At 43.6% G+C, this 19,280-nt stretch overlaps 1 protein-coding gene across 1 annotated transcript in view; it reads right to left on the reverse strand.

Annotated features, from left to right (window-relative positions):
- CIST1 (colon, intestine and stomach enriched 1) overlaps nucleotides 1–8,201 on the reverse strand; it is a 233,774-nt gene extending 225,573 nt beyond the window's left edge. The window contains exon 1 of the mRNA XM_077272939.1: nucleotides 8,074–8,201. Within this exon, the coding sequence (XP_077129054.1) occupies nucleotides 8,074–8,140 (67 nt within the window). The 5' untranslated portion in view covers nucleotides 8,141–8,201. The remainder of the gene's footprint in view (nucleotides 1–8,073) is intronic.
- Between the last annotated feature and the right edge of the window lie 11,079 nt (nucleotides 8,202–19,280).

A 19,280-nucleotide genomic window follows, 5' to 3' on the forward strand; every position in this document is an offset into this window, starting at 1 on the left:
TGCCTCTTTCCCATGCTCCAATGCCCTGCCTTGAAACTCTCTCACTGCTACCCATTGTCTCCCAGTTTAAATATTTAGGAATATATATGTCCCAAAGTAGTCACCTAGATTCACATCTAAATATATTCCCGTTACTGGATGTGGTTAAATCCAAATTTGCTACCTGGGACAAATTACCATTATCTGTAGCTGGACGTATTAATCTTATAAAGATGATATTACTCCCCAAGTTGAGTTATTGTTTTCAACATAGTGCAGTTATTATACCTAAGTCTTTCTTCGCAACCCTAAATTCCCTTACTACATCCTTCATATGGGGAAAGGCTAGACCTAAGCTTAAATTATCTACTCTACAGAGACCTAAACAAGGGGGTGGGGCGGCTCTGCCAGATTTCTATCTCTATTACCTAGCGGGCCAGGCCAGAGTGTTGAATACGTGGATGCCCGGGAGGACTCTTCCCAACTCTGAACACCACATTTTGTACTCAGCCAAAGTTGATTGTCCACTGGGTTTTTTGGAAATGGAGAGAACTGCGGTTCCTAATATACTCCCTATGCTCCGACTGGCACGATCAATTTGGAGGCAAATTAAAAAATTAATAGGATTTGCGGATATAGCAACTGAAATGCCATTGTGGAATAATGGTTATTTCCCGATATTACTGGGTCACCCATCCACTAAATTCTGGATATCATATAGTGTTCTTACAGTGGGTAATTTACACCAACAAGGGATCTTTAGCTCCTTTGAGCAGTTACAAACCATATACAACATACCAAAATCTCAATTTTTCCGTTACCTACAATTAAGGTCAGCCTTCCAGTCACATATGCGGAGTACGGATACAGGTCGTGCTATTTCAGATTTACCGTTAATAGGTATCCTTAATTCGCAGGGTCCCCAGGGACTTATTTCTTCTCTATATACCTATCTATTATCCATGAATGAGGGATCCACCCTAGATTCCATTAAGGGGAGGTGGGGACGGCTCCTCCCGGACACACTGGGGGAGGAATGGGATGAAATCTTGGAATCCCCAACTAAAGTTTCCCCATCAGTAAACAATAGGATGATACAATTGTATATTATATATCAATCCTATCTGACCCCAATTCGTCTCTTCAAAATGGGCCGCTCACACTCATCAGACTGCCTGAGATGCCATTCCAGCAACGCAGATTTCATCCACATGATATGGCAGTGTCCTATTATTTCCCAATTCTGGAAAGAGGTAACGACACTATTGACTTCACTGATATCTATCCCTGTCCCACTTGAGCCTCTGGTGTGTTTATTCGGAGTATGGGAGACTGAGACATGGGATCGTCACATAGGAATTTTTCTGAGGGAGACTCTGTTTTTAGCACGAAAGGTGTTAGCTTTACGGTGGATGGGGGGCTCTAGTCCAACTCTTAGAGCATGGGTCGATTTGGTGAATTCCATTGTTCCATATGAACGGACATTATACCAAAATAGAGGTAATCCAGCTAAATTTGAGAAGATATGGGGGAGATGGAACTCTTCTTCCCATACCGTTTAGATTAACATATCTTACTACTCACGTAAGGAAAGGGGTGTCGGAGTACACGGAACAGTAGTGGCCTACAGGGCAAAATTTATCTAGAACTTTCCTTTCAATGGCAGCGTATTAGTTTTGGAGGTTTTTCTTTTTTCCTTTTTTCTTTTTTTTTTTTTTTTTTTTATTAGAAGATAAGGTAGATAAAGTTTGTATAAGATATAACCAAATGATTGACGTACATTGCTTGTAACCTTTGCAATATCCCAAATATGGTTATATGTAATAATTTTATGTACTTTCTGGATGCTGGGAATATAAGCAAATGTATGTATGATTGATGTTGTAATCAATAAACGAATTTAAAAAAAATATATCAGTTTGGATTGGCGAACGTCCCAATGTTCGCAGAACAGTTTGCCGAACAGTTTGTCAAACATATCCAAACCCTATTGAATTCAATGGGAGGCAAAACCAAATACATAGGCAACACCTTCAGGTGGCCAAAAATCTGCCAAAATAGCTCAAATTTGGGGCAGACACTAGGAAATGTGGCATCAATTGACCCAGAGTACAAATAGTATATCTGCACAGCATGGATACATGGGACAGGGCCTGGGACAGGGCTTGGACCAGTATTTCTAGCTTAAACATTGATCAATAACAGGTGGATGAGTAACAGGTGTAGGCTTGGTGCTCTGAGAGCTCTGCCAAATTAAGGCAACAAACATGCAGAAGACCCAACTTGGAGTCTAAACATTTCCAAAAATTAGGGGAAGAGACACCAGGAAAAGTGGCATTAATTGACCCACAATAGAAATTTTATAATGGCACAATAGCAGTCATGCATGGGCCATTTATCGGCCAGGATCAAGTCCAGCATTTACAGTTTTGAATTTAAGTTCAAATGAAGAGGTGAGTGAGGGATCAATGTAGGCCTGCTGTGCTATGAGCCCTGATACCTCATACAACAGCTCAAATTGCATTACTGCTCAGCCACACTCAGCTGTGAGCACACTACTATTGATAGAAAAATGTAAGGATAGTAACACAGGTAGAAATTTGATAATGGGACAACAGCAATCAGCCATAGGCTATTCATGAGGTATCAGGGTCTGGGCCAGTATTTACAGCTTTGAATTTAAGTTTAAATTAAGAAGAGGTGGGTGAGGGACTGGTGTAGGCCTGCTGTTCTGGGACCTTGATACCTCATTCAACAGCTCAAACTGCTTTTCTGCTCAGCAACACTCAGGTGTCACAGATGTCAGGTTCGTATACTACTATTGGAAGAAAATTTTAAAGATATTAACACAGGTAGTTGGCTGAAAGTAAGTGCAGGCCTGCTAGTCTCGGATCTCTACTGCTAAAGGAAACACACATGAAAGAGACCCAACTTGGAGTCTAAACATATCCAAAAATTAAGGGCAGACACCAGGAAAAGTGGCATTAATTGACCCACAGTAGAAATGTTATAATGGCACAGCAGTCAGGCATGGGCTGTGCACGAGACAAGGTCTGTGCCAGCATTTACAGCTTTGAATTTAAGTTCAAATTAAATTATGAGGTGATGAGGGACTGATGTAGGCCTGTTGTGCTGGGAGCCCTGATACCTCATGCAACAGCTCGAACTGTTTTTCTGCTCAGCCACACTCAGGTGGCACAAACATAATTTTTGTAGACTACTATTGGTAGAAAAATTTAAGGATAGTATCACAGGTAGCTGACTGAAAATATATGTAGGCCTGCCAGTGTGGGAGCCTTACTGCTACAGGCACACATGAAGGAAACCCAACTTGTTGAAGTCCAAATATTTCCAAAAATTAGGGGAAGTGACATAAATTTCAGCAGAGTAGAAGTAGTATAATGAGGCTTTGTGTCCCCTTCCACTATAGGCAACCCAACAGATGGAGACCCAACTTGGAGTCTTCACATTTCAAAACTTTTTTGCCAAACACCACTAAAGTGGCATGAATTTTCCCAGAGTAGAAATAGTATAATTACGTAGCATTTTGACAACTTCTGTTACTGGATGAGCTAAAGACTCCCTTTCTTTGGCAGCCACAAAGTGCTTATTATTATTGTTATTATGTGACAGATAGAAGCTGCACTGTTGACTTAGAATCATCCAGCAACTATAGCTGGTAAAATGGTTAAAGCATACAGGGAGTGGTTATCTCAGCCCCAGGGAATACTGGGAAAGTTGTAATTGGGTCCTGGACATCCAAGAGTAAGGTATGTGTAAGAGAGTCTCCTATTAGACTGAAATCAGACAAGCTGTATTGAACAGTTCTTCCTGGGAAGTGATTGCTGGAAGCAATCAGGACATCCAGGAGCATCTTTATTACCTCAAGATGGAAGTGAGAGAGCTACAGCACCGGACTCATCGCCCTCCCCCCACCTCACTGCATGAGCAAGGTACAGTTCTGCTTGGATTAAGACACTGTGTGAACAGAAGTTATCTGTGATTGGACGTTATCTGTTAGAGACTTTCATATGGGTTGATTCAATGAAGAGAAGTGATTCTGTGTGATGAAAAGAAGACTGAATAAAACCCCTGTGATCAACTTCAGCTCAGAACTGTGTCATAGCTGTGCGCCTATAAACCCTTACCTCCCCTCTACTGTGAAGAATTATAATTAATGGCTGCCCTGATTAAGATTTCCCCAGGATTCTAAAAGAACTCATGTTTCCTTTGTATCACCTTCATACAATGTCATGAAGGACACCAGAAAAGAGGGCAAGATGAGGAGGCTGTGTGCAAGTGGAAGAGAGTAAGCTCCAATTCAGTATGCCAGTCTTAATAATGGGCATGCGGGAATAAAATTCACCGTTCATGAAGAGGCTCATCTTATCAGTAGTGTATGCCTCCGTACACCAGAAATGTTACTCCAATCAGGGAATGACATTTGTGGTGTCAGAAATGCTGCCACTTTTCATGAATATGACGGGAAGATGTAGCTGCACCTTGTCCCACCTCCACCCCAGCTATGCCCATTTTGTCACAGCTATTTTAACCTGGCGTGAAAACACCAGAAGTCACAAAAAGTTTGCGACTGTTGAAAGTCAATCAATTTCTGACATAAACACTTTGATGTATCAGAATCTCAGTGTATGGTTAGTAAGGTATGAGGAGATCCAGGAGAAGGTCAAGTCAGTGATGCCAATGAACAAGAGAAGTAGAAACAAGATGAAGTGATCGACTGTTTTGAGCATAGACGGCAGGTATAATACAGGGGAGCACACAGTAATGTTGTATGGCTTTGGCCGCTACCAGAACATTATATATTTTGGTAATTGGAGTGGAGTGATGGGCCAGTAATCAGATTGCAGGTGGTTGAAGAAAGAGTTGGATGAGAGATGGGAGGACAGTTTTACGATGTACATGTTGAAGCTTTATTTGATCAGTCATGCTACCTTAATTGGAGTGAAAAGTTTCATGTCACACTTCAATACACTCCAAAAGACACAGGTGAAAATCAAGCTCAAACTCTCATGGACAACTGTTCACACTCTCATGGAAAATTGTTAAAAAAATATTTGCTAACTACGTTTCTGCATGATGTGTGGCTATAAAATTTCATAGAACCTCCCCACAAACTTGATATGTTTATATCCAGCTAGGAAGCTATATGCATCTGTATCTAGTGTAAGATTACATGTGTTTGCAAATGATAGATCCAGCACTTATCCATAGATACATTTAAAAGATAACCGACTTTAATTTTTCAGTGCTAATAAAGGGATTAAAAACAGAACATCCTTGAATAACGCAGCTGACGTGTTTTGACATTTACTCATACCCGGTTGAGTTATGGCATGAAATTGGATTTGTTTATATTTCCATACACAAGTGTGGGATCTACTCATTTCAAAAATGTAATACTTGTACCCATGATATGATTGACTTTCACTTCACTGCCCTGTATCCAGGACTGAGGGCTTCTGTATGGTGAGTAGAGGTATATTTAATATTTCTGTTTTTCATATAGTGTGGCAGCTCACCTTCAGTGTCATGCTAGGTTACCTTTGCTAGTCCATAAGTTCCTCTGTTATTATTTAACCTGGCCTCATGACAATGAGGCTTGGAAAAGCAGTAGGTTAAAAAAACCCATAAAGTCTGCCACTTGGGGGACCTTCTGATGAAAATCTGCACCACACACTGTCAGGATTCTCCAACGTTGCATGTGAGAGCAGCCAGTCTCATTTTCGCTAGTATGTGAATTGTACACTTCCAATCACATTCTGACTAGATTCTCTTCTATTGAGTGACGGCAAGCACATCTAGTCAGCACTAGTGTTGAGCGATACCTTCCGATATGCAAAGGTATCGGTATCGGATTGGATCGGCCGATACCGACACCCGATACCAATGCATATCAATGGGACACAAAATATCGGAATGGTTCCCAGGGTCTGAAGGAGAGGAAACTCTCCTTCAGGCCCTGGGATCCATATTCATGTATGAAATAAAGAATAAAAATAAAAAATATTGATATACTCACCCCTCTGACGGCCCCGGCTCTCACCGGTCCAAGCGTCTGCCTCCGTTCCCTAAGAATGCAGAGTGAAGGACCTTCGATGACGTCGCGGCTTGTGATTGGCCGCGTGACCGCTCATGTGACCGCTCACGCGACCAATCACAAGCCGCGACGTCATCGCAGGCCCTACACTCACTCATTCTTAGGAACGGAGGCTGCCGGTTACATCGCTAAGGTCCAGGGTCCGCCGGAGGGGTGAGTATATCAATATTTTTTATTTTTATTATTTATTTTTTACATGAATATGGATCCCAGGGCCTGAATGAGAGTCTCCTCTCCTCCAGACCCTGGGAACCATACCCACCGCACACTTCCGATTCCGATTTCCGATATCACAAAAATATCGGAACTCGGTATCGGAATTCCGATACAGCAAATATCGGCCGATACCCGATACTTGCGGTATCGGAATACTCAACACTAGTCAGCACATGATCGCATGTATGCAAATCGCATAGTTGTGGTCACATGACCGGTCACTATTGCCTGCAACACAGGAGGCTCAGTGTGATAGAATATCATTGTTCTCACCAGCACATGTTCTGTTTACACTGAGTGATTCACTGCCAACTTAACAATCATTTCACCTGAAGAACGAGCATTTTGCTTAATTTTTTTGGGTGATCGGCAGCCTGTCTGGAAAGGACAATAATCAAGAAACAAAGATTTCTAGGAATGCTTGTCTTACTAATGATAATAATTTCATTTATATAGTGCCAACATACTGTATTCCACAGCCCTTTACAATTAAGCGGGGACATTACGAAGTACCACACAGTGTCCAGGAGAAGTGAGGGTCCTGCTCACCAGTTTACAATTTATAATCATCTTTGTCAGTGTGAATGCATGCTACAATACAGTACTTTCATTAGAAGGAGCACGGTCCAAAATATTATATATGTATAAGGATTTTTACTTACAAAAAACATGATTAGCATGTGTGTTGCTGGAGAAAAGGCACATATTTCATTTTGTATTCCGTTCAGCTATGACAGAATTATCACATCTTCTCAAAGGTATAGTCTCAAATTTGGACAACCTCTTCTTATCAGCTAAAGTGCCCAAGGTGAAATAAAAGAAAGATCACATACCCACCTCCCAATCTAGGACCTTTTCCAGGGATGTCAGTGCTGTGTTATGTGAAAGCTGCAGCCAATTAGTAGTAGCTGAATGGCTTCAACCTTCACTATTCCGTTAGAGGGGACATTCTCTCTGATGCAATATTAAAAGTCTGCAGCCACTGATTGGCTGCAGTGGTCACATGACATAACAATATGCTGGGAGACACTGCGCAGACATCACTGGAACACAGCCAGTTTGGGAGATATGTGTTTTCATTTTTAGATGGAGAACGTAGTAGTTAAGAAGGGGTTGTCCAGTGGTGGACACTGGACAACTCATTTAAAGGGAACCTGTCAGCAGGATTGTGCACAGTGACCTACACACAAGATGGATTTCATCATCCAAGGCATCATGCTAATCAGTATAACGGCACCAACCTGACACTGTCTGGAGGTTACTGTGCACAATCCTGCTGACAGGTTCCCTTTAAGGTCTAGTACATAAAATAAACTACAACATTCACAACATGCAGCAATAACAGTGGAACAATCTTTGTGTTTTAGTTTGTCATAAAACTTGCCATCTGGATTAGGAAGTTCTTAGACAAAGTGAAACAATATTTACACTTGTTATCCGTCAGGAGTGCATAGCGTGTCAATTAAGTCCCAACCCTGACTTGTCTTAGTGCTATGTCATAGTATTGGCGTTACTGGAGAATTTTACAAACTCCTTTGCTGGCTACAAAATGTTAAAAAAAGTGCCTATTTTGTGCATAATTAATATCAACGTTAAAACATGACTTTTATTGGCAATCATTTACTTGCATGTTATTAATGATAATCATTGCTAGGAATTAGTCAACTTATGACTAGAAAATGATGCTACTAAAAGAGAACGTAAAATAAGCATCATAACTGAGTATCATCTGGATAAAGAACTTTAAAGATAACTCTTACCTTGTGCTAAAGTAGCACGCAGCAGGAGCAGAAGTAGCAGCGAGGAGAAACTGCAAGGCACAGCCATGGCAAAGACAGACTTCACTCTGGCAGCTGTTTGACAAATACCTTCAAACCACGTCTGTGTATCCTCGTGGCAAGGAAGTGAACAGGTGTAACATGAGCACAGGTCAAGCCTACTATTCTTAACTCTTTGTTAAAGCAAAGCTTAGCTGCCACATATATAGCCAACATACCTACAAAAACAAGGATATGTGTGCAGCAGGATATGGAGACTATATTATATGAATTTTGAATAACTCTCTATGCTATACTGCCTGCAGAGGTGCGTGAAAGTTTGCAAACTCTTCAGAATTTTCCATATTTCTGCATAAATTTAACCTAATACTTCAACAGATTTTCATACAAATCATAAAAGCAGTTAAAGACAACCTAATTAAACAAATGAGTAAAAAATATTAGATATGTTTTTTTGCCAAAAGTATGTGAACCTTTAGGATTAGCAGAAAATTTGATAGCAAAATGTTAGTCTGTTTAAAAAACAAAAATAGCAACCTGTTATATTAAAAGAAGAGGGCTCTATCAAAGTCTGATCTTCACAACACATGTTTGTGGAAGAGAGTCATGTGGCCCAACCAAATGAGATTTCTGAGCACCTCAGTAGAAGGTAGTTATTTTAGGCTGAAAAAGGGTTACAAAACCAATTCTAATGAGTTTGGACTCCAGCAATCCACAGTTATTCAGATTGTGTAGAAATGGATGAAATTCAAGACCATTATTACCTTTCCAGGAGTGGTAAACCAACAAAGATCACACCAAGAACAAGGAATTTAATAGTCTACGAGGTCACAAAGAAACTCAAGGTAACTCCTAAGGCCTTTCTCACATTTGTTGTTAATATTCATACGACCTCCATTGAAAAAAACATGGTTAAATACAAGGAGAAAGCCATTGCTCTCTAAAAATAGCATTGCTTCTGACTGCAGTTTGCTAAAGATCGCCTAAAGATGCCATAAGAGCTATTGGAGCAATGTTTTATGGATGGATGAGACTAAAATAGAGCTTTTTAGTTTAAATGAGAAATGTTTGTAGATAAAAAAAACCCTGCTTTACAGCATAAAAACCTCAGATCTGTCTGTAAAAGACAGTGGTGATAGTATCATGGTTTGGGCCTGTTTTGATGCATCTGGACTAGGACTGCTTATCATCATTGATGAAACAATGGGTTCTGAATTCTAACAGCAAATACTAAAAGAAAATGTCAGGACATCTGCAAATGAGGTGAATTTCAAGAGAACATGGGTCATTCAGCAAGACAGCGACCCAGAGCACACAAGTCATTCTATAAAAGAATTGTTAAAAAAGAATAAATTTACAGTTTTGAAATAGCCAAGTCAAAGTCCTGACCTTAAAACAGAACTATAATTTAAACAAAATTGGCATAGATCAATGTGAATATAAGAACATTTTTAATGTAACTTAACAGAGAAATATGCTTCCTTCTCCACTTAGTCTCTTCTTCTCCATGGCCTCCTGAATGCCTCATTCTCTGTGAAAAGCAGCTAAAATCCATCTTTCTAAGAGGAGACTGACTGCAGATGTCGTGTGACACAGCCCATTCATCTCTATAGAGAGTTGGGCAGGGGAGGAGGAGTGAGGAGCAGGGAAAGGAACACACAGAAGCAGACTGAGAAGCCTGGTGCAGAGCTCTGTAACAAGTGTTGATTCACATCAAGACAGCTCAGCTCAGCTGTATATTTCCCTCCATGTTGCTGCAGCTTATCTCTGTCAGCTAAAAGGACAATAAAGAGCAGTGTGATGGTGTGATATGCTATGTGGATATCATTTTTGTGTATATTTCTATTTCACTTATCTTCATGGTGTTCTCTTGTAGGATGAGTTGTTATTTGCCATCTGATATTCTCCCCACAGTTCTGTATTGTTATCTCTCCACAGGGTCTGTGAATAATGCTGTTTGCTGTTACTGAACTGCATTCGTGTTCTGGACTATTGTATCCTCAGTGTGGTGAATTATATGGACCTTTCGTGTTTTTGCCTAAATAAAGGTTCTGGAATTGTTCACTATTCTCTTGCTCTGTTGATTGTGTGGTACCGGAGTAGGACCCTGTGACAACTGGTGGCAAGCAGGGGGATCAAAAGAGCGTAACCTAATGGAGAACCACCCACAGAGTGAGTACAGAAATTGGACTGTATCCAGTTTACAGGAGAGAGCCAGAGACTTGGGCCTGAACTACCAGGGACTGACTAAAGAGGCCTTAATTGACCTACTGGTGGGTGCCAGCCCGACCACCTCCCCCATATGTCTGAAGGACGAGCACTGGAGACGAGGACCCCCACCCCAAAAAGCCAGTGCGTGGTGTGGTACGAAGAAGAGATGGTGGATCTGGGCCCAGGCATCTCTCAGGAGAACAAGGAGAAGGCTGCCTGCCGGGCACAGCGGAGACAAGAAGCAATGGAGCTTGACAGAGGGAGTAACGCAATGTGGAATGTAAACCCAACGATACAGACGCCTGTACGGATCACCCAGACAGAGTTTAAGCCATTTGATGAGGCTTCCGGAGATGTGGAGGGGTTCTTCAAGGACTTTGAGCAGCAGTGTGCTGTGATGGAGGTGCCCCACTCTAACTGGATGCGTTTGTTAGTGGGACTCCTGAACGGTAGCCTGGCGGAGGCTTACCGAACCATTGACTCACAGCGGAATCGGGATTATAACATTGTAAAGCAGACTATCCTGGATTACCATGCTATCACCCCAGACTCATATAGGGCCAAGTTCCGAGACCTCCCATGCTCTACGGGGGGGATCGTTTAGGATGTATGCACATAAGATGTCCCAGGCATGTCGGAGATGGCTGGAAGCAGAAAACGTCTTTACTGTGGAAGATGTTATACAGGCGTTCCTTATAGAACAATTTCTTGCCATGTGCCCCGCAGAGGTATGGGAATGGATCCGGGAGCACACGCCGTGCACCGTGGATAGAGCTGCAGCCCTGGCCGATGAAGCCCTTACTATCCAACCGCAATGGAGGAGGCTTCTGAACAATGAACCACGGCCTTCTCCCGCGCCCCCTCCGATTATATCTGCCCTTCCACCCAGCCGCAGGCCAATGACAATCACAGCTCACAATCCTGGGCACCAACAGTTCTGACCACGACCTGGGGGTATCATAGAGAAGAGATGTTATGGGTGTGGGCAACCTGGACATTTGCAGTCTGGCTGTCCCTCAAGGATTCGGAGGGAGCCCCACCTCATCCAGTGCATCCTGTGCACTCCATCCCACCTGAGGAAGAGCTACCACCACCCCCACCAGAGTGGACCACCGATCACGGCACCATAGATACCCCTGCTGGAGTGTACGGACTGCGGCCTTTGTCCATCAGAAATGCAGAGCAATGGCATTGCCACCTGCAGGATGTCTTAATTGATGGATACAAAGTGTCAGGATTTAGAGACACGGGGGCATTCCTGACTATCGCTGACCCCCATGTGGTTCAACCCGAGGCAATTCACCAGGGTCCGGGAATTTCCATTGTCCTGGCGGGGGGTGTCCGCAAATATATACAGAGAGCTTTGGTGCATTTGGATTATGGTTTTGGAGAAAAACTGTGTTGGATTGGCGTTATGGGAGGACTTCCTGCAGAAATCCTCCTTGGAAATGACATTGGGGAGTTACAAAGTCATTTTGTGGGAGCAGAAGGTCCGTGGGCCTCTCACTCTTCTGAAAGAACAATTGGAAGGAGATATCGCAGATACCGAAACGCCCATCATTCCCTACGTTCTAGAGTTCAGAGACTGTCTCACCCAGCTAGCTACCTTGGCTAATGAACATCAGCAAACGGCCCAGTCCAGACAAAAAAACCTGATATGACCATAAAGCCAGGACCCGGGAATTTATGGACAAGTGCTCATGATTATTGCAACCCCTGCCACTGTACAAGGAACTATAAACAGTGGAGCAAAGTGGACTAAAGTGAGCAGGCCAGAGGTCTGTGTAGACCTAATGGCATGCTCACTTATTATGAGGGGGGAGAGGTTGTGATGGTGTGATATGCTATGTGGGTATCATTTTTGTGTATATTTCTATTTTACTTATTTTCATGGTGTTCTCTTGTAGGATGAGTTGTTATTTGCCATCTGATATTCTCCCCACAGTTCTGTATTGTTATCTCTCCACAGGGTCAGTGAATAATGCTGTTTGCTAATATGCTAATGACATGTTGACCTAGCTTGTTGAAACAATGAGCCCCTGAGACCTTCCCCCTCCTGACCTGTGAATGAGGAGAGGGACTTGTAAATATCAGGGAGGTGAGACACAGATCAGTCTGGTGTGGAACCATGATGTGAAGAGGATATCAGAGAGAAAGAAGAGTATATGGACTATGCTATCCTCTCTGCTGGATTGTTGGACTTTTATCCTGTTACTGAATTGCATTTGTGTTCTGGACTATTGAATCCTCAGTGTGGTGGATTATATGGACCTTTTGTGTTTTTGCCTAAATAGAGGTTCTGGAATTGTTCCCTATTCTCTTGCTCTGTTGATTGTGTGGTACCGGAGTAGGACCCTGTGACAAGCAGGAATTACCCTGTCTGTGCTGTCTATGGGAGAAATCACTGCAACAAGTCACCTGCCCCCATCAAACAGCGGAGTGCAACATCACAGTCATGTGACCATGATATCACCACTGGTCCTGTATTGTGCAGGAGTTTAGAAGAGCTGAAGAAGAGAAAACTGGTAAGTATTCTATAGGGTGCATGTAAACATAAATATATATTGAAGGGGTTGTACTCACTTTGGTGGATCAGGAGGAAGACAGGAGGCTTGTTCCATTAAAAGTTCATGTGGGTTTATTACTTCATAAACCCAGAAGCAAAACAGAAAACAAACAGCTTTCAGATCAGGCAAACAAAATACAAATGTCCATAGCAGGGCTCTACTCCGCTAGGCCTGTGGGCACACAAGCTAGGATAGCGCCCAGTTTTCAAGCTTGGTCTGGAGACAAACACACAGAGGAGGCCTTCTCCCTCCCAACATCCAGACCATGTGCCAAGCAACAGCCTCCGTTATATAGGCAGCTAACCACACCAAGAGGTGATATATGTGGGTAGGTAGACCCTCCCATCTCTCACAGCTACCCGCAACAAGGTCCCAGGTGCAACAAACGAACCTCTTAGTGCTTTCATGCACTAGAAAAAATACTCCAAATTACATCACAGATACAAGCCATCCCTGCGACACATACCTCCCATCAACTATGCTGCTGTTAGTCACACTACATACCTCCCCCTATGTCTAAAGCCATGGGGCTTGGCACTTTCTACTACCACACAAGGGATTCTCGAGAGGGCATGGGCATTACCATGTAGCTTCCGTGCTCTATGCTCTACATGGAAGCTGAAATCTTGTAGGGCTAAGAACCAGTGGGTGACCCTACCATTTTTACCCTTTGTTTCCCTCATCATCTGAGTGGGGCATGGTCGGATACCAATGTACTCTTACGTCCTACCAGATAGTACTGTAATGTGTCCATAGCCCACTTTATGGCCAACACTCCTTCTCTACGACCGAATAATTCCTCTCACATGAGGATAGATTCCTACTCAGGTAGAAAACAGGGTGCTCTTCCCTGTGTATCTCCTGGGAAAGAACTGCACCTAAACTGACATCTGAGGCATCCGTTTGGTGTATAAACTCTTTCTTAAAGTCGGGGGCCACCAGAACCTGTTGCTTACACAGAGCTCCTTTCATTTTTTGAAAGGCCATCTCTTCCTTTTCAGACCATTTGACCATTACTGATTTTGTTCCCTTAAGGAGGTCCATCAGGGGCACGGCCATCATGGCGAAGTTCGGGATGAACCTCCTTTAGTATCCCACGATCCCTAGGAAGGTTTTAACATGCTTTTTTGACAGCGGTCTCGGCCATGTTTGGATTGCCTCCACTTTACTGATTTGGGGTTTGATCTCGCCTCTACCCACTACATATTTCAGGTTTTTGGCTTCTTCTTTCCCCAAGGCACATTTCTTTAGGTTAATTGAAAACCCTGCCTTCCTTAGAGCATCAAACACTGCCTGGACCTTTTCCAGATGACTTTCCCAGTCCAGGCTGAAGATAGCAATATTGTCCAAGTATGCCACGGTGTATTTCTTAGGGGGTGAAAGTTTTCTATCCACAGCTTTCTGGACTTCATCGGGGCCCCATGCAGGCCAAATGGCATCCAAACATACTAGAAGCATCCATCTAGCGTAGAAAAACGCAATCTTCTCCTTGTTCCCTGTGCCATAGGGATCTACCAATATCCCTTCATCAAATCCAAAGTGGTTATGCACCTTATGGGCCCAAGTCTCTCGATCAGCCCATCACCACATGGCATGGGTTATGCGTCGAACTTGGAGACCTCATTCAACTTCCGATAGTCCTTGCAGAACCTGCATTCACCATCAGGCTTTGGGACCAGAACAATTGGGCTTGACCAACCACTCTTAGATTCCTCAATGACCCAGAGTTTCAACATTTGCTTCACCTCCTTGGAGATCACTTCTCGATGGGCTTCCAGAATCTGATAAGGCCTCACGTTTACACGCACATATGGCTCCGTGCACCCTGGCAACTCTGAGAAAAGGTCCCTGTTATTCTGGAGCAACTCCCGGCACTGCTATCAAGATTCTTCTAAAAAAGAACTAGATAGATGTTTGAATTTAGTTTAATTTCCTAGATGAATAAAAGAGGAACAGCACAACAGAGAATTCTATCTACGTGCTGTAATGCAGTGGTAGCAACGTACGCAGTGAAGAGGCAGTGACCCACCAAGTTCAAACACAAAAGTTTCTTTAATATGTTACTTCACACATAAAGGTGCATAGCATTTTACAGAACACGTCATCAAAGTTCAATACACACAGTTGCATCTCGTCGCAGTGCCCGTTTCATAGCACTACACATAATATGGCTTTTAGATTGCAGTCCCTAAACACGTCGGACCTCTCTTTGTCCAATATCCGTGGGGCGACCGCACGCCATATTACAGTCTCCAAACACAGCTTCACATGTTGCAGACACTATACACGCCAGTCCTCCTCTGACTAGTTCCCGTGGGTGTCCTGCACCGCTGTATCACAGACTCTTAACTCACATAGCCGTACACAGCCCAGGATATCCTCCGAATAGCAGCCAGGCACCATATCCACCTGTTTGCAATCGCTACACAAGCCAGTCCTCTTTCAGGCACAGGACATCCACCTCCGGTACACCTCCGGGCACAGGACTGTCCACATCTGACTTTTTTGGGCACAGGACATTCACCTCCAGGCACAGTCCTGTCCACATCCGACTCTTTCGGGCACAGGACATCCACCTCCGGTTCACCTCCAGGCACAGTTGTGTCCACATCTGAGACCAGTTACCATGGACGACTTGTATTACTGTGTACGCTGCGGGTGCTAGGCTATTCAGCTGCCATAGCTGCTAGCTCCGTTGGCCTGTGTTGCTTCACACACACACAGCCACGATCTTCAGGCCTCTTCTCTGCACAAGAGCACACCCAAGCCTGACACTGATGTGACACCTGACACACGCACACCCTTTACTGGAGGGTTTTTAACAACCAAACCTGTGGCTTCCAGCCTCATGGAAAACCCGGATTGGAAATCCATGACTGCCATGCACACCTAAGGACTTCATCCGTCTCCATGCACAACCTGGGGAGAACACACAGTGACCCCTACCTGTGACACGAGACACTGCCTCACAGTGCATGCAAAGGCCCATTGAAAATCCATAGCTCATACGCTAAATGTGCATTCAGCCTAAAGGTATGCTCAAAGGTAAAAACATTTTATTGCACTATATATATATATATATATATATATATATATATATATATATATATATATGTTTTTTTCAGTCATCGTGGCCTGCCGAATCCTGTGTATTCAATGTATTATTCTAAAATCTTCATAAGTAAACTTCATACATATTCCAGAATACCCGATGCGTTAGAATCGGGCTACCATCTAGTATATATATCTATATATATATATATCTATATATATATCTATATATATATATATATATATATATATATATATATATATATATACACTCACCGGCCACTTTATTAGGTACACCATGCTAGTAACGGGTTGGACCCCCTTTTGCCTTCAGAACTGCCTCAATTCTTCGTGGCATAGATTCAACAAGGTGCTGGAAGCATTCCTCAGAGATTTTGGTCCATATTGACATGATGGCATCACACAGTTGCCGCAGGTTTGTCGGCTGCACATCCCAAAGATGCTCCATACAAGGCAGGATGGATCCATGCTTTCATGTTGTTTACGCCAAATTCTGACCCTACCATCCGAATGTCGCAGCAGAAATCGAGACTCATCAGACCAAGCAACGTTTTTCCAATCTTCTACTGTCCAATTTCGATGAGCTTGTACAAATTGTAGCCTAAGTTTCCTGTTCTTAGCTGAAAGGAGTGGTACCCGGTGTGGTCTTCTGCTGCTGTAGCCCATCTGCCTCAAAGTTCGACGCACTGTGCGTTCAGAGATGCTCTTAGGCCTACCTTGGTTGTAACGGGTGGCGATTTGAGTCACTGTTGCCTTTCTATCAGCTCGAACCAGTCTGCCCATTCTCCTCTGACCTCTGGCATCAACAAGGCATTTCCGCCCACAGAACTGCCGCTCACTGGATTTTTTTTCTTTTTCGGACCATTCTCTGTAAACCCTAGAGATGGTTGTGCGTGAAAATCCCAGTAGATCAGCAGTTTCTGAAATACTCAGACCAGCCCTTCTGGCACCAACAACCATGCCACGTTCAAAGGCACTCAAATCACCTTTCTTCCCCATACTGATGCTCGGTTTGAACTGCAGGAGATTGTCTTGACCATGTCTACATGCCTAAATGCACTGAGTTGCCGCCATGTGATTGGCTGATTAGAAATTAAGTGTTAACAAGAAGTTGGACAGGTGTACCTAATAAAGTGGCCAGTGAGTGTATATGTGTGTGTGTTTTTTTCAGTCATTTGACAAAAATAGGTGTTTGATGCATGTTAAAAAATGGATACTTAGGGGTTTTAGTCTTTTCTTGAAACCAAAATTGTTAGCAAAAGAGGGCGCCAGTACTTTAACTTCAGATTGAGTCTCAACAGAAAGTGTACAGAATAAAATATAAATGTGTCACATAGATATGATAAGTTGGGAAACAGAAAAACTACACACCAAAACAACATGTCATTGAGCTCCTAGCAAGCATATACAAGTGCCAAAATATGTGTGGTACATGTTAAACATCTCCCCAAAAGTATTAAGATTCCTATGAGAAGTTAGGACAATAATATTATAATTGCTTTTTTGATAATTGTATAAATATTTTTCAAATAATACATTTGTTACTCTGATTATTACGCACATGGTTGTGGAACCACTGTGCCTGGAGGGGCATAACTAAGTGAACACCTGACTCTTCACTAAATCCCCTGATGGTGGGGTTAGACTTTGCTCCAGGTGAACGTCAGGTGCTACTCCATGATGTACCCATGGAGTCATGCCAGCTGATCCCCAAAAGGGGACAGGGAAGCAGGACTGGCCAGGAACTGGTTAACATGATGGTACATCTGTACTAGTATAGAAACACGGGACGGCCACTGGAACAGGATGACAGATGCAGATTCCCTCCATACGACCAGGAGAATGTGGCTTTGGTAATGAAATACCAACTTTGGAGCAAGATGGGCATACATTAATGTAATGATCAGTAACAACACAGTAGAAACATGCCCCAATCCCACGGTGAACCGCAAGCAACCCACTTTAAGAAGAGACTGCTCCCACCTACATAGGTTCGTCCGTCAGCACCAGTGTGTCCTCCTCCCTAGAAAGAACAAGGGGTAGATTTGGTATATGTCTCTCACTGAAGCGTCAATCCTCCGGGATTGCAAGAGCCATGGCGGCCTCCAAAGACCCAGGAGTAGCATACTGTACCAGAGTATCCTGAAGGTCATTCCACCGAGTGTCAGTGGCCCATCTCTGAAACTCTGAGCACTACTCCTCAGCCGGCCCCCTGCTTGATCTTACGGAGTTGAGACTCAACCAGGGAGTCGCCATCAGGATCCGCATACACCAGTGCCAATGCGCAAAAAAATTGTCCACCAACCACAAAGATGATGAATCGGTTGGCAGGGAGAAGGCCCAGGATTGGGGATCACCCTTCAGAAGGGAGACTAAAATCCCCACATGCTGTTCCTCCCTGAAGAACGAGGGCGAAGCCTGAAATATAACTTACAGGTTTCCTTAAAGACCAAAAATGTATCTTTCTCTCCAGAGAACCTGTCAGGGATAGATACTTTGGGTTCAAGTTGAGCCAAAACATGAGCTGAGACCATGAACCCTGACACCTGCTGAAGCTGCTGTACCACTTGAGACTGCAGCTCCATTAACTCATTCATGAGGGTCTGGATCAGGCACGCAAGAGCCTCCACTTTTGCCATAGGTTCACCGGAAGAATGGTACGGTTGGTGATAATATCACGACCCACAAGAGTCAGTCCAGCGGATGGCACAACAAACACCAACAATGGGATGGGAAAAGGGGGAGGAAGGCCCTAATAGTAGGGATCGAGGTATGGGGCACCTCCTAACACAACCTGTGCCTATCCCTAAGCTCCCCTAATGCCCTATGCGGGTCCTTCCCTTCGCCGCCATCACGTACCTGGTCCCTAGCTTTCACCTCACTAAACCCTGGCTAGTGCACTGGCCGGCAAGGATGCTAGCCTCACCACTGCAGATGGCACAAACACAGTGTATAGTGACAAACGTGAGACAGACTAGGTAAATAAACTTGCAACCTTGTTCCAGGCTCCGCTGATAAGCTCCACACAGCAGAGGATATGGAAACCGGACCCTAAACTCTACAGAAGTAGCAGATTCAGTGCTGACACCAGAGAGCTGCAACTGCAAAAAATCTTACTGTTTCTCTTATTCATTCTCGTCTGGACTATTGTAACTCTCTACTAATCGGTCTCCCTCTTACCAAACTCGCCCCTCTCCAATCTGTCCTGAATGCTGCAGCCAGGATCATATTCCTCACCAATCGTTACACCGATGTCTCTACCTTGTGCCAGTCATTACACTGGTTACCCATCCACTCCAGAATTCACACATCAAAAAAAGGGAAAACAGGGAAGTGAAA

The sequence above is a fragment of the Ranitomeya variabilis genome, chromosome 1 (genome assembly GCF_051348905.1).
Source record: "Ranitomeya variabilis isolate aRanVar5 chromosome 1, aRanVar5.hap1, whole genome shotgun sequence".
NCBI classification, from domain to species: Eukaryota; Metazoa; Chordata; class Amphibia; order Anura; family Dendrobatidae; genus Ranitomeya; species Ranitomeya variabilis.